The sequence below is a fragment of the Talpa europaea genome, assembly GCF_964194135.1.
Source record: "Talpa europaea genome assembly, chromosome: 12".
Lineage (NCBI taxonomy): Eukaryota > Metazoa > Chordata > Mammalia > Eulipotyphla > Talpidae > Talpa > Talpa europaea.
The window spans coordinates 83195785-83213433 of NC_140079.1; the positions used below are offsets into that span (position 1 = coordinate 83195785).

At 50.1% G+C, this 17649-nt stretch overlaps 1 protein-coding gene across 2 annotated transcripts in view; it reads right to left on the bottom strand.

The window, feature by feature from the left end:
- TNRC18 (trinucleotide repeat containing 18) overlaps positions 1-17649 on the bottom strand; it is a gene marked incomplete at its 3' end in the record, with an annotated part of 79350 nt that overhangs the window by 7166 nt on the left and 54535 nt on the right. For both annotated transcript variants that reach the window (XM_084249354.1, XM_084249353.1), the window contains 7 exons: positions 17392-17637; positions 8935-9365; positions 4409-4561; positions 3973-4114; positions 2187-2304; positions 1614-1689; positions 1416-1524 (listed from right to left, as the gene is read on the bottom strand). In XM_084249354.1, coding sequence (XP_084105480.1) covers positions 1416-1524; positions 1614-1689; positions 2187-2304; positions 3973-4114; positions 4409-4561; positions 8935-9365; positions 17392-17637 — 1275 coding nt within the window. The remainder of the gene's footprint in view (positions 1-1415; positions 1525-1613; positions 1690-2186; positions 2305-3972; positions 4115-4408; positions 4562-8934; positions 9366-17391; positions 17638-17649) is intronic.

Below are 17649 nucleotides of genomic sequence, written 5' to 3' on the forward strand. Positions count from 1 at the left end.
AGGCGCTCGGCGGGGCAGAGAGACTGGCTCTCCCCTTCCTGCCAAGTGTGCGTCCTGGGACACGAGTCTGCGCCACCCACTCCCGAGGTCCTCCCCAGAACGAGCAGCAGCATGGGGAGGAAGATGAAGGGCAGAGGGAGCGAACAGGTAAGGAGATGGCGCAGGAGCACGCCCCAGGCCACACCTCCATGGACAACAGGTAAACGGCTTTGGTCTTGGCTCTCTCGACCCAGTCAGACGCCTGGGAGGAGGTGACGTCCACTAGAAGGAAGCCAGTTTTTACAAGGAAACCCTGCAAAGCCGTGGGTCCCACAGGCGCTAAGCACCTCTGTAGGAAGAGGTACCGGGGACTCCAGGCCCGGATAGGCTGAGGAGCTGCGAGGTTTATGAGAGACCCTGAAGGACACTGGGCATGGTGGAGGAGAGTGAGTGGGTGCCACATGAGCCAGGGTGATGGGAGGACTCTACACTGAATGGTAACTGCCAACCCCAACCCCAAGTGCCAGACGCTTGGCCCAGATCCCTGAAGACAGAGTCTGTGGGAAGTCGGACTGGCTGAGGGGAGAAGAACTGGTATCTCGAGGCTCCCAACCCAACATTCACACCCACCGCTGCCTTGAGGCGCCGCCCACACACAGAGCTTTGGCTCCGCTTACTAAGGATGGCCAGAGACAAAAGGCCAATGTCTAACAAAAGTCAGAGAGAGAACAGAGAGGTAAGGGGAGCTTGAAGTGAGAACACAGAGAGAGAAGAGGAAACTCACAAGGAAAGGGAGTTAACGAAATCTAAAATGAAAACAGTAAGTCCCTGGAGAAATGTTAAGAAAAGACAGTCTCCATGAAACAAAAAGAATATTTTTTAAAATAATTATAATTTGCTGGTTTTGCAAAAGCTAAGTAAGGGGTGACCGTTTGAATATCTCCCACTTTTGTTGTTCTGCCGTCCACGCTGTGTTTTCTCAAGTACCTGTCACTTTTGTCTCCCCACTTTCCAATCTCTCGTTCTACCAACATCCCCACTCTCTCAGGGAAGCCACATCACCAGCCCTCTCAAGCCATATGTAAAATCAGGAAACAACACATGACCCAGATCCAGTTCATCACGCCCAAGGCACTGGGATCAGAGACAACTCGGTGACCTGGTCAGCAGGACAACATCCTAAGAAGCTCTCTGGTGAAACGCTAGGATGGGGGGGGGGGGGTCACAGCCCTCCAGAGCTGGGTGTGAGGCCAGCAATGAGGAGGGCACACAGAGCCTGGGTCCTCCCGCCCGACAGTCCTATAAGTGTAGAGCAATACGAGCTGATAAAATTCTTTACGCTTAAGCCAGTGAACGTGGGGTCCGGGGCACTGAAGGGAACCACACTGATCTGTTAGGAAACAGGAAGCCCAGGAGGAGGGGGCAAAGTCGCTGACCTCGGACCACGGTGCCGGGGTAGAGGCAGCGGTACTGCTGGCTCCAGTAGGCGGCGATCCTGGTCCCCTGCGGCAGGAAGCGAGTGGAGGCCGGCCTCACGTCGATGATCTGGAAAGGCAAAAAGTGAGCAACCAGAACACAGCTGCAGCTACAGTCTCCGAACCCCCTCTTCCCAGGGGTCCGCCCCCCCCACTCACCGCCTCCTGCAGCAGCTGCTCCAGACAGTAGATGTGGGGCCGATTCCCACGTTCACCTTCCACCACCACACGATATCTGCAAGGCGGGGCAGGTGTGCGGTGAGGGGGCAGAGGCTGGGCCCTCCCCACAGGGCTCCTGTCTGGGATTCAGGGCCCAGCAGCACCAGTGCTACCTCCTAGACTCTCGCTATATGATGTACAAGCCATATAAACTCGCCGCATAAACTCAGGGTAACAGCTCCCCACTTCTGGATCTGTTTCCTCATCTGTACAACCGGGTGTTGCAGACCCAAGGGGGCCAGCACGCGCTCTCCTGTCCCTTCCTGCTGAGCCCCTGCCTCCTTGGCCAGCCACGCCCAGCAAGGGCCCCCCTGGCCGCCCAACCTCAGAGAGGACTGTCCTCAGGGTGTCCTCTGAGTCCGCCCCGCTTTATGGCGGGGAGCCCCAGTTCAGAAACATGCAGCCACCTGCCCATAGAGGCCCTGCACGGTGTCCCCAGGTGCAGGATGGGGCAAGCATTGCTGGAGTCTGAGCCAGCGCCGTGCCTGCCAGGCCGCCCCCAGCCCCACTCACATGTCCGGCGAGTGCACCGTCTGCACGTGCCCAGCGTACAGCAGCTTGTCATCCATGGGGATGAGCACACGCAGGCCGTCCTTCAGCTCGTCCTTGTCGATGATGCAGGAGCGTGGGGCTGCAGGAGTGGGCAGTGGGTGGGGCTGCAGCCAGGACGGCCAGGGTCCCACCCCCCACCCCCGCCGCCCTGGTCCCCAGGCCTGCCGCTTGCCCTGAGTTGCCCCACTGAGAACAGAAGACTGGGGTGTCTGGTGAGCCTCCGGGCATTATGCGCACACACGGGCCATGTGCAGCCCCCCCAGTCCTCTAGGGAGACCCCGTGAGAGTGAACTGGGGATGACAGCCTGCACATGAAGCCCCTCCCTCACGCCAGGACCACTACCCTCTGAGCCCAGACAGGAGGCGCCAGGTTATCAACCTCCACTGCTGTCTCCTCACCCTCCTCCAGCCTCCAGGACTTTTGGCCAGCTTGTCCTCCCCCTGAAATGCCGTCTGTTCAGGCGAAAACCAACCTCCCCGGATCCAAACTTCTACCTGTGCTGCCAGCACTCTCTGTCCCCGCACCTCTCTTGGTCAGACCAAGACCACCCCCTAGCAACACCCCGGCCACTCCCCTGGCTTAAGCCGCCCCTTCCTGGGAAGACCTCTCATCAGACTCTCCCCGATCCTGGCCTGCCTTTCTCTCTCCGGCACAACGCACATTAGGGAGACCCAGACAGCTCGCTGGGTGGACAGAACAGCCAGTGCAGTTCTTTATCTGCCTGCACCCACGTCCCACCAGAGCCCCCAAGGGTAGAGTGGACTCCCCACCTCTCGACCTTGGGCGTGGGAGCTGCTCTGACAATGGGACAGGCCAAAGGAGACTAAGTGCGACTCTGAATGGAGGCTGGTCCAGGGGTCGAATGGTCCCTGCGTCAGTGGACACCCCGCCATCCTGGGAGCACAGGAGCGAGGCCAGCCGAAGACCACCTAGACCCCAGTGCCTACCGCCCACAACCACTGACGCCCAGCACCGACAACACAGCAGCAGCTCATCAGTGAGAAAGTCCTCAAGGCTGGCCCTGCTCCCCTTCCACTCCACCCACCCCCGGTTCCTATCCTCAGTCTCCTCCGAGCTCCAGACCCCAGATTCAAGTGCCGACGAGCCATCACTTCCCTGGGATGTCCTCCAGCACCCAGTCACAGAAGGCCAGGATGTGCTGCCGCCCTCTGTACCCTCCACCGGCCAACACCTGTCCACACCCGTCCCCGCTCATCTGTTCACATGACCCACTGGCCCAGCTTCTCTCCCTCCGCATGCGCAGACTCGCACTGCCCCTGGCAGCCCCAACGCTGCGCACCTGCGTCCTTGCGAAGCCGCGGAACCCTCGCTGGGACTCCTGCAGTCCAGTCTCTACAGGCAGAGAGTCTTCCCATCTAACCTAACTAGCTGTCCACTACAACCTCTGACCCTTTCCATCGTCCTCAGGGCAAGGACCAAACGCCTGCCAACGCCCACGAGACTCTGGCGGATCCGCCTCTGCCTCCGCCCTGACCCCAAGGCTGCCCTCGCATCCGCACTCACTAAGCCACAGCCAACGTGGCCCTCTCAGTTCACTTGGACACCGCCCTCCCAGCCAGCCTCAGGGCCTCCATACCTGCAGTACGGTCGCCTCCCCCTCACTGCCCTGCCCTGTGCCAGCTCAGGCCCTGCCCATCTCAGGCCATGGCTCAAATGGAGGCTCCCCAGGGGAACGGCCTGCGTGCCCACATTCCAGGCCGCGCCAACAGCACTGTGGACGCTCACCTGGAGTTAGTGGCCGCTCCACAGCCCCACCACGGGGCAGGTGCTCGTCCTCGGAGAAGCTCGAATCCTGGTTGGGTTCAAAGTCCTCCTCAGCAGCCATGCTCTCCATCAGCTTGCTCACAGCGCCCCCCTTCCCCCGGTTCTGGGGACAGATCATGGCAGACCAACAGCTCAGCTCATGGCATGAGTCCTGCCCATCTGGGGATCCTCCCTGGAAACCTGGGGTCACAGTCAGGCAGCAGTGGAATCTGCCATGCGCGTGGTGGGGGTCCCAGCTGGACTCACCCCAGAGGCCAGCGGGGGATGAAATGCCATGATGGCTTGGAGGGAAAACAACCCAGCCAGGGTGCAGCCCCATCTGTCAACGGAGCGAAGAAATTCACCCAACTTTGGGGGACCCTGTGGGACCCAATTCTCTGGGCACAGCGAGCCTTACCTCCTTCTTCACCTCCTTCCCTTTGGCCTTGGCCTTGCTCCTCTTGGCAGTGGTGGCTGGGGAGCTGGTGTGTGGGGCCCGGGCCTCGGGGGGCAGGGCAGGAACACGGGGCGGCAGCGCAGCTCCGGATCCCACCTCCTTCCCCTTCTTCTTCTGGGGGAGGAAGCCACAGACAGAGTGACCAGAGAGCAGACCAGCCTCCCTCTACTCACTGTCAGTGGGACACAACACCCCCGCCTGCTACCAGGCAGGAGCTGGCCAAGACACCCTGGTCAAGGCTGGCCATGCCCCCACCACCCATTCCATCCCCACCCCCGGTTCTTATCCTCAATCTCTGAGCACCAGTCCTGGATCAAATGTTTTACAACTACTATGTATTACTTAACTGTTTATGACTATATATTACTTGTAAAAGCAAAGATAAGACTGTAGTGTCTACATGAGCAAGCGCCTCTCCTATCAACTGCAGAGGTAACTAGAGCCTTAGTAACGGTGTGGTGTAACCTGCCAGAACTTTCCATAAGTACATGCAGCCGTGTAAACACACCGTCTGTGCAGGCACACACTACTTTTTTTAAACACAGTTGGGAATTTACCAAAAGTTCCACTTTGCGACTTTCCCCCCAGCACTTCTGAAATACACAGCAGCAACCTCACTTTTTATTTTCATCAGCTGCCCAATGTGCTGTGTGTGGGAGAACCACAATCCGCCTAACCACCCCAGCCCACCCCATAATGCATGTGCAGGCTGCCCCCCATTTTTTCACTCTTCTTAACAATGTCACAAAAAACGGCAGTACCGATTAATTCTGCCGGGCACATTCTTGGAAAGAGTCTTTAAAGCCATTTAGCTGCTGCCCCAGTGGCTTCTGGAATGCCCGCGTTACTTTCTAGTCGCCTTGGCAGTGAGTGAGTGCCATGTCCAAGCCACCCGACAGTCCCCCAGTGGTAGAGTGGAAACTGAGCACACAGGCACTGTGCTCGGCTTCATTCATCGAGCAAATAAGTGGAAACAACCTAGCGGCCCAGAACCTGTTACAGCAACACTGCATCCACAGGCAGAGTCACGAGCGTTTGGCACCTGAGGGCCCTGTCCTGGGGGAGGCAAGGGCCTGGGAAGACGGGACTGATGACTTGGTACAGGAAGCTGTCAGACCCAGAGGTGACTAGAGCTGGGGGCGAGGGATGTCTAGGAAGTTATTAACTGTAGACTTTTTCAAAAAGATATGCCTAAAACAATGTCACCAGGGCCTCCCCGGTGGTGCAAAGAGTTGAGCACTGCACTGTGAAGCTGTCTGCAGCCTCTGCAGCGCGGGTTCAATTCCTGGCCGGCCGGGGAGAAACACACATGGCGCGGCAGACCTCTCTTGTCTAGCCAGCTGCTCCCTTCAGCAGTGTCTTTGGTCCGTCTGCCTGTTCTGATCCCCGCTGTCTCTGGTGAATCCTCTCACCCTCCCACGCCTCTGTCCTGTACCCAAGTTCTTGTATAAATAAATAAATCTTAAAAAAAAAAAAAAAAAGTGACCAAGTCCAGGGACCAGGGAGGTGGAAAATTAAGTAAAACAGAAAAGGATAATATTGGCCCAATGTTACCAAGACAACTGCAGAAAGCACAGTTTCCATGCCAGCTGAATGGCACTCAAACAAATGGCATCAACAGTGCCAAACAGGAATGTTACAGGGGCAAAAAAATGTATGGTTTAATCCCCATTTCAGGAAAAGTAAAAAATACATGTACACTTTCTATTTTGTTTCTGATTGTGGGTTTTTTTTTTTTTTTAAAGATTTATTTATTTATTTATACAAGCACTGGGCACAGTAAGAGAAGCGCGGGAGGGTGAGAGAATTCACCAGAGCCAGAGCGGGGAGCAGAGCAGGCAGAAGGACCAAAGTACACTGCTGAGGGGAGCAGCGGGCGGCAGGAGAGGTCTGTGCGCCATGCGGGACGGGGAGCAGCCGGGGATCGAACCGGCGCTGCAGAGGCTGCGGGCAGCTTCGCAACCCATCGCTCAACCGCTGCGCCACCGGAGAGGCCCTGTTTCTGATTGTGTTTTAATCCTGTTCACATTTCTGAAATCAGGAGGCATCTGAGGGGTGGAAGGAACTTTTAACACAGTTCCCTTTCTCCCTGACTTCTATGATCAAACAGCTCATCTCCGGGAGCACGCCTACAGCTGTGTGCACAGGGGATGGAAAAGAAAGGACAGCAAGAAGGGTTACCCCTGAGTGGATTTTAATGTCGTTCTTTTCTTTATCTTCTAAACTGCTGTTATAAGCAGATTAAACCAGATAGTTGTTCCTATCCTATTGACCACAAAGCCCACTTCTGAGAGATTCTTTAAATAAATACATACATAAGAAGAGAACTCCGAATGTGCGAGCTCAGTACACAGAACAGAGATGTTCACGGCTGTGGTCATTACCAGAATAAAATAGCATCTTCAACCAAATCACCAACGGTCACCATGGTCAGTGATGGGGATAATGAGAACCACGGACAGCCAGGGTGGGCCATGAGAAATACTGATTTTAAAACACGTACAAATAAAAGCTCATGGCATGCAGGAATACATGAAGAATAATGCGGAGTCTAAAAGCAGGTTGCTCAAGAACTGTGGACAGTGGTTGGTCCTGGGGTGACAGGACTTGGGACTTGTTAACAATTAACCTGTTTCTTTCCAGTCTCTTACTGTGTCACCACTCCTGGGGTGGGGTGAGGCCCTAGTCCTCCCTCCCCATAGCACTGGCTATTCAGGAACCACGGAGTAGGAACCCAGGGGCTACCAGAAGGTGCCATTTTGGAAAAGGTAGTGTGGCTCAGTGGTTAAGGTCCAGTCCCCAGGGCTAGACTCCTAGTATTCAAGACTCAGCCTTGTTGATCACTAGCTGCTGTGACTTTGGGCAGATTACAGGGCCACCTACAAAGAGCAGTTAATGCAGTTAATATGAGCAGCCTACCTCAAATGGTTGATGAACACCCAAGTGAAACATAATAAGAGATAAAGAATAAGGTGAGTTCCTGACAGGGAGCTCCAAAATGCCTTGGAATTTTCTAGGTGATAGGAATATCCTTTGTTTTTAATGAGGTGGCTCTTGGTGAGCCCCTAGATAGCCACAGCATGGGAGATGTCACTGAAAAGACCAAGCCATGAGTGGAACTTTCATACCCAAGGGCCAATCTTCCCAGAGGGGCTGGAGGCTGAGCTAATAATGACAGATTATCCCTATATGAAGACTCTAAAAAGACCCCTAAGCAATAGTGTTCAAGGAGTGTCTAGTGAACACTCAGGTGTGGGGGCGGGTATGGAAGCTCTCCATACACACCCGCACCCCACAACACCTCTCTTCCATCTGGTTGCCCCTGAGTTGTATCCTTTATGACAAGCACTTTTCTGAGTTCTGAGTCATTTGGTAAATTACTGAACCTGAGAAGAGGGTGGTGGGAGCCCCTGATTTACAGCCAGTGGACAGAAATCTTTGGGGCTCCTGGTGCTTGTGACTGGCATCTGGAGGGGGTGGGGGAAAGCCTTGTAGGGATGAACCCTTAACCTGTGGGATCTGCACATTCTGGGTAGTAGTGTCTGAAATGTTGTGAGCAAAGAAATCTGTATCAGTAAACCACACATCTGTGTAATGTGGTTAGAGCAGGCCTGGGCCCCACTATGGGTTACCTGGTAGGATCGCAGCAGTATCACCATTATTATTATTGCTTATTATTCCAGCACCTTCTCTCCAAGGCCTGGAAAAACTAGAGATGGCTTCAGCCACGAGGAAATAAGAGGTGAGCACAAGGCACAGTGCATGTGGCTGACACAAAGACGCAGCCTCTTCCGCACAATCCCGTCACCAGGAAGTCAACATGAGTCATCCCTTCGTGTGACTTTCTCTAGAATGTCACTGTTGTTTGAGGGTTTGTCCTCCACTAGGGACTCAGGATGGAGAGACCTGAGTCAGGGACTACTGTCAAGAACTGGCTGTTGGGGGAACAATTGGCCATGATCTTCCTAGCAGCCAGTTCAAAAACATCACAGATGTAATCATCATAGAATTTTTACAAAGTATAAGTTCTCCACCTGGGGTGACCACACAGAGAATCTGGGGAATCTGTGAATTTGGAAGGGAAAGGAGAAAGCCCAAGTCTATTTTCACTAACTAACCTCTGAAGAAATGAGGTTTTCCTTCAGGTGTGAGTGGAGGCCACAAACCACAATAACCACCGGCGCCTGTGGCTGTCACCCACACAAGCCACCAACACCTGTGCACATGGTTCCCACAGAGACCTCGAGAACCCGTTTACACTCATCAGTGCAGGATGACCGCATGCAGGCTGCTGGCTGAAGCCCCTCTGATGTGCTCATAGACAGAGCTGCACTTTAGAGTGACTGTTCTCCTGGTGGTCCGGGGCCCCAGAGAGGGAAGGGGAGGCCTGGCCCTGCTGGGACATGGAAGTCACCTCACAGCCGGGGTGGGAGGGTGGCACCTGGACCCCCTTCCTGGCTGCCTCCACCCCTGCGCAGAGCCCCTACCTTCCTAGGGTCCTTCCTGTCTCTGGTGCGGCCGGCGTCCTTGCGTGGGCTCAGTGGGCCGCCCTTGCCACAGCGGCTGGGCTTGGCAGCCACTGGCGTGGTGCTGCTGGGCGCCGGGGCAGCGGCCGTGGCGTCGTGCAGGAAGATGCGCTCGCTGCGCCTCCGGGTCCACAGGTCGTCGTCACTGGCCTCGGGTCCAGCCTCAAAGCCCGGCTCCTTGGGGCCCCGCAGTTTGCGGGCCTTACGCCCCTTCTCTGCTGCCAGTTTTACCTTCTCAGGGCTGCTGGGGCCCGGGCCCCGAGCGCCGGGCGCAGGCACAGCCAGAGAGGGACCTGGCTCCCCCAGCCCCTTCTTAGGCCGGAGCAGGCCAGCGGGCGACCGCTTCCGAACCTTGAACTCGCTGTCGGAGTCAGTGAATTCAAACTCTGTGCCTGGATATGGGCAAAGGAGGGGGCTGTAGACAGCTGCTCCTGGGGCCCCCCACTTCCCACCACCTGGAGCTGTGGCCACCAGCAAAATACCACAGGCCCATTCCTCCCCGGAGGACCTCACTGCCTATGGGAGCCTTCTCCCTGAACCCAGGGAGGAACCTGAGGCCCAGGGGAGGGGCACTCACCAGGACACACGCCTGTGAGTGGCAGGTCCTGTCAGGCCCCTCTCCTGTTGCCAACCCACCTTGGCTGTCCACACAGCCCCCGACCCCTTCACACCAAGTGTCGTCTGGGGAAGTTAAGGTTCCTGCCTGGACCTGTTGGGGCTTCCTCAGTGCCTCCTGTTTGCCCCGTCCAACCCTAGAAGCCAGGGCAGGCAGACTAGAGGGCCCCACACCTGCAGGGATGGCAGCCCCAAGGGAAGCAGGTGGGAAAGTCCGCTGGAAAGCCCGCCTGAAAGCCCCAAGCCAGACGGGCCTCTCCTCCTACTGCTGCTGCTTCTCAGGCCTGGAAGGTCCCTCTTTAGAGGATGGGCCTCACCAGAACTCACACAGCCCAAGGGGTCCAGTCCCACCTTTTACCCTTAGAGGCCTGCTGCTTCCCACAGCCAAGGTCCAGCCTCCTTCTCACTATAGGGCAATCCTGAGCCAAACCCTCAGGCCAGCCCTGGGGTTCAGGGCTGGTTCCTGGGCTCTTCAGAGCATGCCCTCTGGCTGACCTCCATCTTCTCAAACCTCCAAGCTTTTGGTTTTTCTGGGCCCTCTGTCTAGAACACCATGTCTCCCTTGACTTCTGCCTGGAAACTGCAGCCTCCTTCCTCTGAAGACCCCTCAGTACCCTGGGACACTTTGGGGTACACCCATCACCTGTCACATTATAGGGTTCCTGTCCATGTCTGTCTCTCTGGTCCTGCCCCACCTCACATCTACATGGGGTGATGACTCTTCCTGGGATGACAGCTTCAATTTATATTCCACCCAGGATGAGTTCTGTGACAGCCCCTGGGTTAACCACCCTAAAGAGGGACTTGCACTGGTTCCTACAGCACCTGAGCCAAGAAGCCAGGACTGAAACCCAGGTCTTCTGACCCCTGGGCAGCTGCAGGCCTCCTGTGGGAGGCCTGGCCCTATTACCCCAATAGATGCAGCTTCAGAAGCAGGGGCTGGGGTTAGGGAAGGGGAGCACTCTGTGGGAAGGAGCCACAGACAAAGCTTAATGATCTCACTAATTAATCTTTTGTTAAGAGACTTCATGCTGCACAGGGAGACAGCTGGGGGCTTTCATGGATGATTAGGGTGTGGGCCATACATAAGCTGATTGTTCTGTTTTTGGGTGTGACGGAATGAGAACCACCTGACAACAGTCCCTTTCTAGAAAACTACCAGAAACCTCAGAGGTAGATAAAACACTGTAGGTGTATTGCTTGCGGAGGGGGTACTGGAGAGTGGGCAGATGGGGACAGTAGCTTAGGAAAAGAGGACACTTGAGTAACATCAGATCAGAGGTTAAATACTTATGAGACCAAGAGGTAGCATTAATGGTATCTGGGAGAGAGGAAGCAGTCCCTGTGAGGATCCTGCAGTGTGAACAAGCACGAAGACCTCAAAGAGAAGAATTTGTCAAGACCTCAAAGAGAAGAATAGACTATGCTGGAGCAGGGGAAAGAGCCCTTGTCCTTGACTCCCATCCCACATCCTGTGCTCCTGCCTCCTCCTAATAATAATAAGGCACTAGAAGAGGAACAAAATAAAAAGATTGAAAGTCAAGGATAAAAAAGATGTACTATACAAATAGTAACCAAAAGAGAACTGAAATGGCTATACTATTGCTAGACAAAATAGATTTTAAATCAAAAATTGCTACTAGAGACAAAGAAGAACACTTAAAAATGATAAGATGGTCAATCCATCCGGAAGACATAATAATTATAAATGAATGTGAACATAATCCAACAAGATATAATAAAAATATCATATACTATGACCAAGTAACCAAGTGGTATTTAACTCAGGAATGCAAGGTTTGTTCAACATACCAAAAAATAATAATAAAATCAGTGTAACAACACAGCAATAAAGGATAAAGACAACATCAACACCTCCATAGACATAGAAAAAGTAACTGACAAAACCTAATACGCTTTCATGATAAAATCACTCAACAAACTAGAAACAGAAGGAAACTTCCACAACCTGACAAAGGACAGCTATGAAAAATCTACAACTAATATCACCCTTAATGGTGAAGGACTAAGTGCTTTCCCCCTAAGATCTGCTCTTACCGCTTCTATTCAACAATTGTACTAGAAATTCTAGCCAGGGAAATTAGGCAAGAAAAGGAGTAAACAGCATATGCATTGGAAAGACAGAATTAAACATCTCTATTTGTGGCTAACATGATTTATATGTAAAAAAAAAAATCCTAAGGAATCTACTAAAATACTATTAGAATGTAAATGAGTAGAGCAAAGCTGTAGGATACACAATTTAATATACAAAATTAACTGCATTTCTATACTAGCAGTGAACACTCCAAAAATTAAAAGAATTCCACATATGACAGCATCAAAGAAGAATACTTAAGAATAAATTTAACAAAAGAAGTGCAAGACATGCAGTGAGAACTATAATACATTGTTGGAAAAAACTAAAGACCCAAATAAATGGGAAGACATCCTATCTTCACAGACTGAAAAGCTGACATTGTTGAGATAGCAAAACTATATACAACACAATGGAATACTACTCAGCAATAAAAAGATGAAATCTTGCCTCATTTGGGACATGGATAGAACTAGAGGGTGTTATGCTAAGTGAAATAAGTTCAAAAGAAAAAGACAAATACCAATGATATCACTCATATGTAGACACACAAAGAAGCAAACTAAACCAAATCAAAATTAAACCAAAACAAACCCTAGAAATATGACTGCAGAACCGAGCTGCCAGAGGGAAATGGAACAGGGGTGGAAAATAAAGGGGGGATGGGGCTCTATAAACTACAGTGGAGGATATTATGGGTGCTTTGGAGGTGGGTGTGGCGTGGAATTCACACATCTGAAGAGGTGTGAACCTATACTCCTAAATCATATATATTGTTTAAAACCAATGTTACTCCAATAAAAAATAAAAAAAATTAAAAAACAATCAAAAAGTACCAAAAATTCCCCAATATGATCTATGGATTCAACACAATTCCTATCAGAATCTGTTTTTGTTTTGTTTTGCAGAAATTGACAAACTGATCCTAAAATCCACATGGAAATACAAGGAACCTTTATTTATTAAAGATATTTAATTAATAATTAACCTTCTATTACAGAAAGCACCAGGCCCAGATGGGCTAACCAAATACTGAAGAAAGAAAAAGTACCAATTCTCTGCAATCTCCTTCAGAAGGCAGAAGCAGAGAGATACTTCCTAACTCATTCTATGAGACCAACATTCTCCTAACACCAAAACAAGACAAAGACATTACAAGAAAACTATAGATCAGTATCTCTCATGAACAGCAGATCAAAATGTATGAAAAGAATTATACACCATGACCAAACAGGATTTATCCCAAGTATGCAAGGCTGGTTCAACATTCAAAAAATGAATGTGCTACATCACAACAAAAGGCTAAAGAAGAAAAATCATATGATCTTATCAACAGATGCAGAAAAAGCATCTGACAAAATCCAACATCCATTCTGATAAAAACTCTCAGTAAACTAGGAATAGAGGGGAACCTTCTCAATATGATGATAAAGAATATCTACAAAAACCCTACAGATAACACCATACTTAGGGATGAGAAACTAGAAGTCTTCCCATAGATCAGGGACAAGGCCATAACTGTCCCCTCTCACCGTAGTTTTTCAACACCATACTGGAAGCCCTCGCGAATACATTAAGACCAAAAAAAGCAGTAAAAGATACACTGATTGGGAAGGGAGAAGTAAATCTCTTCCTTCATAAATGTATGATTATCTATGTAGAAAATCCAAATAAATTGACAAAAACTCCTAGAACAAGTCACAGTTATAACAAAGTTTCCAGATTCAAGGTTAATATATAAAAGTCCATTACTTTTCTATATACCAGCAATAAACAAGTAGTATTAAAAAATTTAAAACACAATAGCATGCACATCAGCAACCCCCAAAATTCAATGCTTAAATACATAAATATAACAAAATATGTACAAAACTATATAAGAAAAAGTACAATTCTCCGATGAAAGAAATCAAAATACTCATCATATGATCCAGCAATCACACTCCTTAGTATTTACCCAGAGGAGTTGAAAACTTATGTCCACACAAAAACTTACACATAAATGTTTATAAACGCTTTAGTGAAAATTGTCAAAACTTGGATGTCATCCTTATGTTTCAGATGTCCTTGAATAGGTGGATGGATAAATAAACTGGTCCATCCAGACAATGAAATATTATTCAGCACTGAAAAGAAATATACTAGCTACCAAGCCATGAAAAGACATGAAAGAACCTTAAGTGCATATTGTTAAGTGAAAGAGGTCAATCTGAAAAGGCTACAAACTCTCCGATTCCAGTTCTGAATACATGATCCCATTCTGACAAGGCAAAACTATGGAGGCAATGAAGGTATCAAATGTTTTCTTTGGGAGATGAACAGATGAAACACAGGAATTTTAGCTGAAATCTCTCTGTATGATGTCGCAATGGTAAACACACACCACTGAACATTTGTCCAAACCCAGAGAATGCACACCACCAAGAAGGAACCCAGGGCCTCCCTGGTGGCACAAGGGGTTAAGGCATAACCTATGAAGCTATCCGCAGCCACTGCAGCACGAGTTCAATCCCCGGCCAGGGAGCAACCCACATGGCAGAGCAGACCTCTCCTGTCTTGCCCACTGCTCTCCTCAGCAGTGTATTTCAGTCAATCTGCCTGTTCTGTTCCCCACTCTGTCTCTGACGAATCCTCTCGCCCCCCCCCCACACTTTTGGCCTGTACCCCAGTTCTTGTATGCATAAATAAATAAATCTTAAAAAAAAAAAAAAAAAGGAACCCAAATGTAAACTATGGAATCTGAGTGGTTCTTATGCATCAATGTAGGTACATCAGTGGTAATAAATGTTCCACTCTGTGGGAGAGAGGCTATAAGGCAGGGCGGGGGTGGGGGGGAGGGCAGGGGGGAGCTGTTACATGAGAAATCTCTGTGGTTTCCTGTCAATTTTGCCACGAACCTCTAAGAAATAAAGTCTATCCAAAAAAAAAAGCACTGATATATACTGCAACACAGATGAACCTTCAAACAATTATGTTAAATCAAAGAAGCAAACACAAAAGATCACACACACACTGTATGATTTCGTTTATATGAAAAGTCCAAAATAGGAAAATCCACAGACAGAAAACAGAGGTTATCTAGGGGTTGAGGGGAATGGGTATGTCGTTAATTTTACAGATGCTAAGAATGTTCTGACATTAAATAGCAGTGATGGTTGCACAACTCTGTGAATACAGCAAAATCCATTGAATTATATACACTTTAAAAAAGTGAACTTTATACTATGTGAATTATATCTCAACAAAGCTGTTACTATTTTTTTTAAAAAAGGGAACTTCAAACCCAAACATATCAACAATTACATTAACTATTAAAAGACTAAACTCTCCAATGAAAAGACAGATTTCAAGAAGGATAAAAAAGTAAGTACCCAATTATAAGCTGACTACAACAGACTCACTTTAAATATGAAGACAAAAGTAAAATGAGAGTAAATGGATAGGGAACATACATGTCAATGTCTTACAAACAGTACACATAAGAAAGCTGGAGTGATTATTTAATTCCAGATAAAATAGATTTCAAAAAGAAATGCATTATAAATAGAAATGAACACTTCAAAATAAAAGGTTCAATTCATGAGGAAAATGTAACAATCATTAAGTATGTGCCCAATAATAGAGCTTCAAATACATGAAACAAACATTGACAGAAAAATTAAAAGGAGGGAAAGAGAATTTTGCAGATTTTAACACCCATCTCTCATAGATCTAGACTAAAAATTAGCAGAGTATATACCACCAGACCTTAACACTGCCTACCACATTGACTTGACTGATAGAACTGACTGATTTAGAGGCTACGGTATCTAACAATATCAGAATGCATATTCTTGAAGGGCACAGAGAACATTTACTAGGAAAGACTATAGACCCTTAAATTTTAAAACTTTGAAAAGATTACAAGTACACAGAGTATGTTCTCTGGCCAAGATGGAATTAACCTGGAAATCAGTAACAATAAGATGACTAGGCAACCCCCACCAATATCTGAACAACAAATAACATTCTCCTAAAGACTCACTGGATAAAAGAATCACAATAAAACTTAATTTTTTTTTTATTGAGTAATAATGGAAATAAGACAACATCTCAAAAGGTGTGATGCAACTCAAGCAGTGTGTTTAGCAGAGGCTTACAGCTTTAAATGTCTCCAGAAGAAAAGAAGGTCCCAAATCAATGACCTAAACTTGTACCTTAAGAAACAGGAATTGGTTGCAAATTATACCCGGAGCAAACAGAAGGAAGAAATCAAAATACTCTTATCATATGAGAAGAAATACTCTCAACAAAGAGAAGAAATCGATGGAAGTGCTAACTTCTAGACAGACTGATCAAGAAATAAAGAGAAAAGAAGCAAATTATCTGTCCTGGCAGTGAAAAGGAAACATCCCCACAGCCTTCAGACCCTGAAGTATGACAAGGGAAGAAGCTAAACTCTGCCAACACATTTGACAATTTGGATGAAAAGGATGTTTGGAGCAAGGGCAAAAGCCTGAAGGTCCTAGGACAGCTGGTTCCTTCAAGGGTTGGGGACAGGATGATACCAAGGCCAATCAAACAGGTGGAACAGAGGGCCGTGGAGAGAGGCTTGGTCAAGTCTGAGCTTTGAAAGAAAGCCCTCCAGCTGCACCTGGGCACTGAATGCCTGAGAGCAGGGGGGAGGCCAGCCAGAAGCTGGGGCCACATGGAACAACGGTAGGACCCGAGGGTGAGAGGGAGGTAGACTGGAGAGGGAGGGGCAGGCAGGGGCCTGTTGACCCAGAGATGGAGTCCCAGCAGGTGGTGTGGACTTTGCTCCTGGAGCCTGCAGAGTGGAGCCAGGAGCAGCCAGGGGAACCCTGGAGGGAGGGAGGGCCCTCTGTGTACAGGAGGCTCAGAAAAGGACACTAGGGATTCCGCAGGGAGACCAAGCAGCCAAGCATAGGACCTCGTCCCTGCTGAATGCAGGTTAGTTCACACCAGCACACACCCAGAACCAGTTCCAGGTGCAGATGGGCTGGGCCCTGATGCAAGCGGAGGATAGAGGCCCAAGGGGAAGCAGAAGAAAGTGTGGCCAGCACAAGGCCAAGCTTCTTGTCGAGTAGTGCCAATCTGACAGTGGGATCATAAGCCTGGCTAATGGGGTGACAGCCCGATGCCCTCCTCCAAGGCCCAGCCCCAGGTCGAATCTGCCCCACCTGGACATCAATCTCACTGAATAGAGGCCCCTCGACTGGCCCAAATAAGGAGAGTTGCCACTTCCTCCAACCTGTGTGACCTGCCCCTTAAGCCACACCTCTGCTTCTTCTCCCCATGCTTAGCTGGCTCTCACTTCTCTCATTGTTCAGCCTGGGTGTTGCCAACCTGAACCCCCTAAAGGCAGGGTCAGGGGCTTCCCCTGGGCTCCCAAAGGCCCCAGGATGAAGGTCTGAGGCCTCTCTGCTTCCCAGAACTGCCAGACAGGGCCAACTGCAGGGAGAGGCGGGTCAGGCTACATCAAGGTCACTCTGCATAGCTTTGGAGACACTTCAGACAGTAGTTGAAAGGAACAAGTCAGGTTGGGGCCCATATCACCAGCACCACCTGCTCAAAATGGGGCTGGCCGTAAGGCTGGGCCCTAGCAGCCCCCAGCTCTGCTCCAACCTGTCTCTGAGCCTCAGTTTCCTCCTTGGCAGGGTGAGGCAGGGATATCCACCCCCAGCAGCCCACCTGCTGGTACTTACCCATCAGGCTCTGCCGCTCCTCCTTTTTCCGGGCCTTCTGCTTGGCCTCCAGCTGCACCACAGACAGGGACGGCCCCACTGTGGGGCTGGGGAGGGCACTGGCTGCAAAGCGGGCCAGGAGGCCCAGCCCGCTCTCCTCCAGGCCTGGCGACAGGGCCCGCTCCCGGGCGCCCGGCCTATAGCCGCCAGCAGCCTCGTCCTGGTCCTCCTCAAGCTCATCCTCCTCGTCCTCCTCGGAGCTCTCATCTGGCGTGCAGA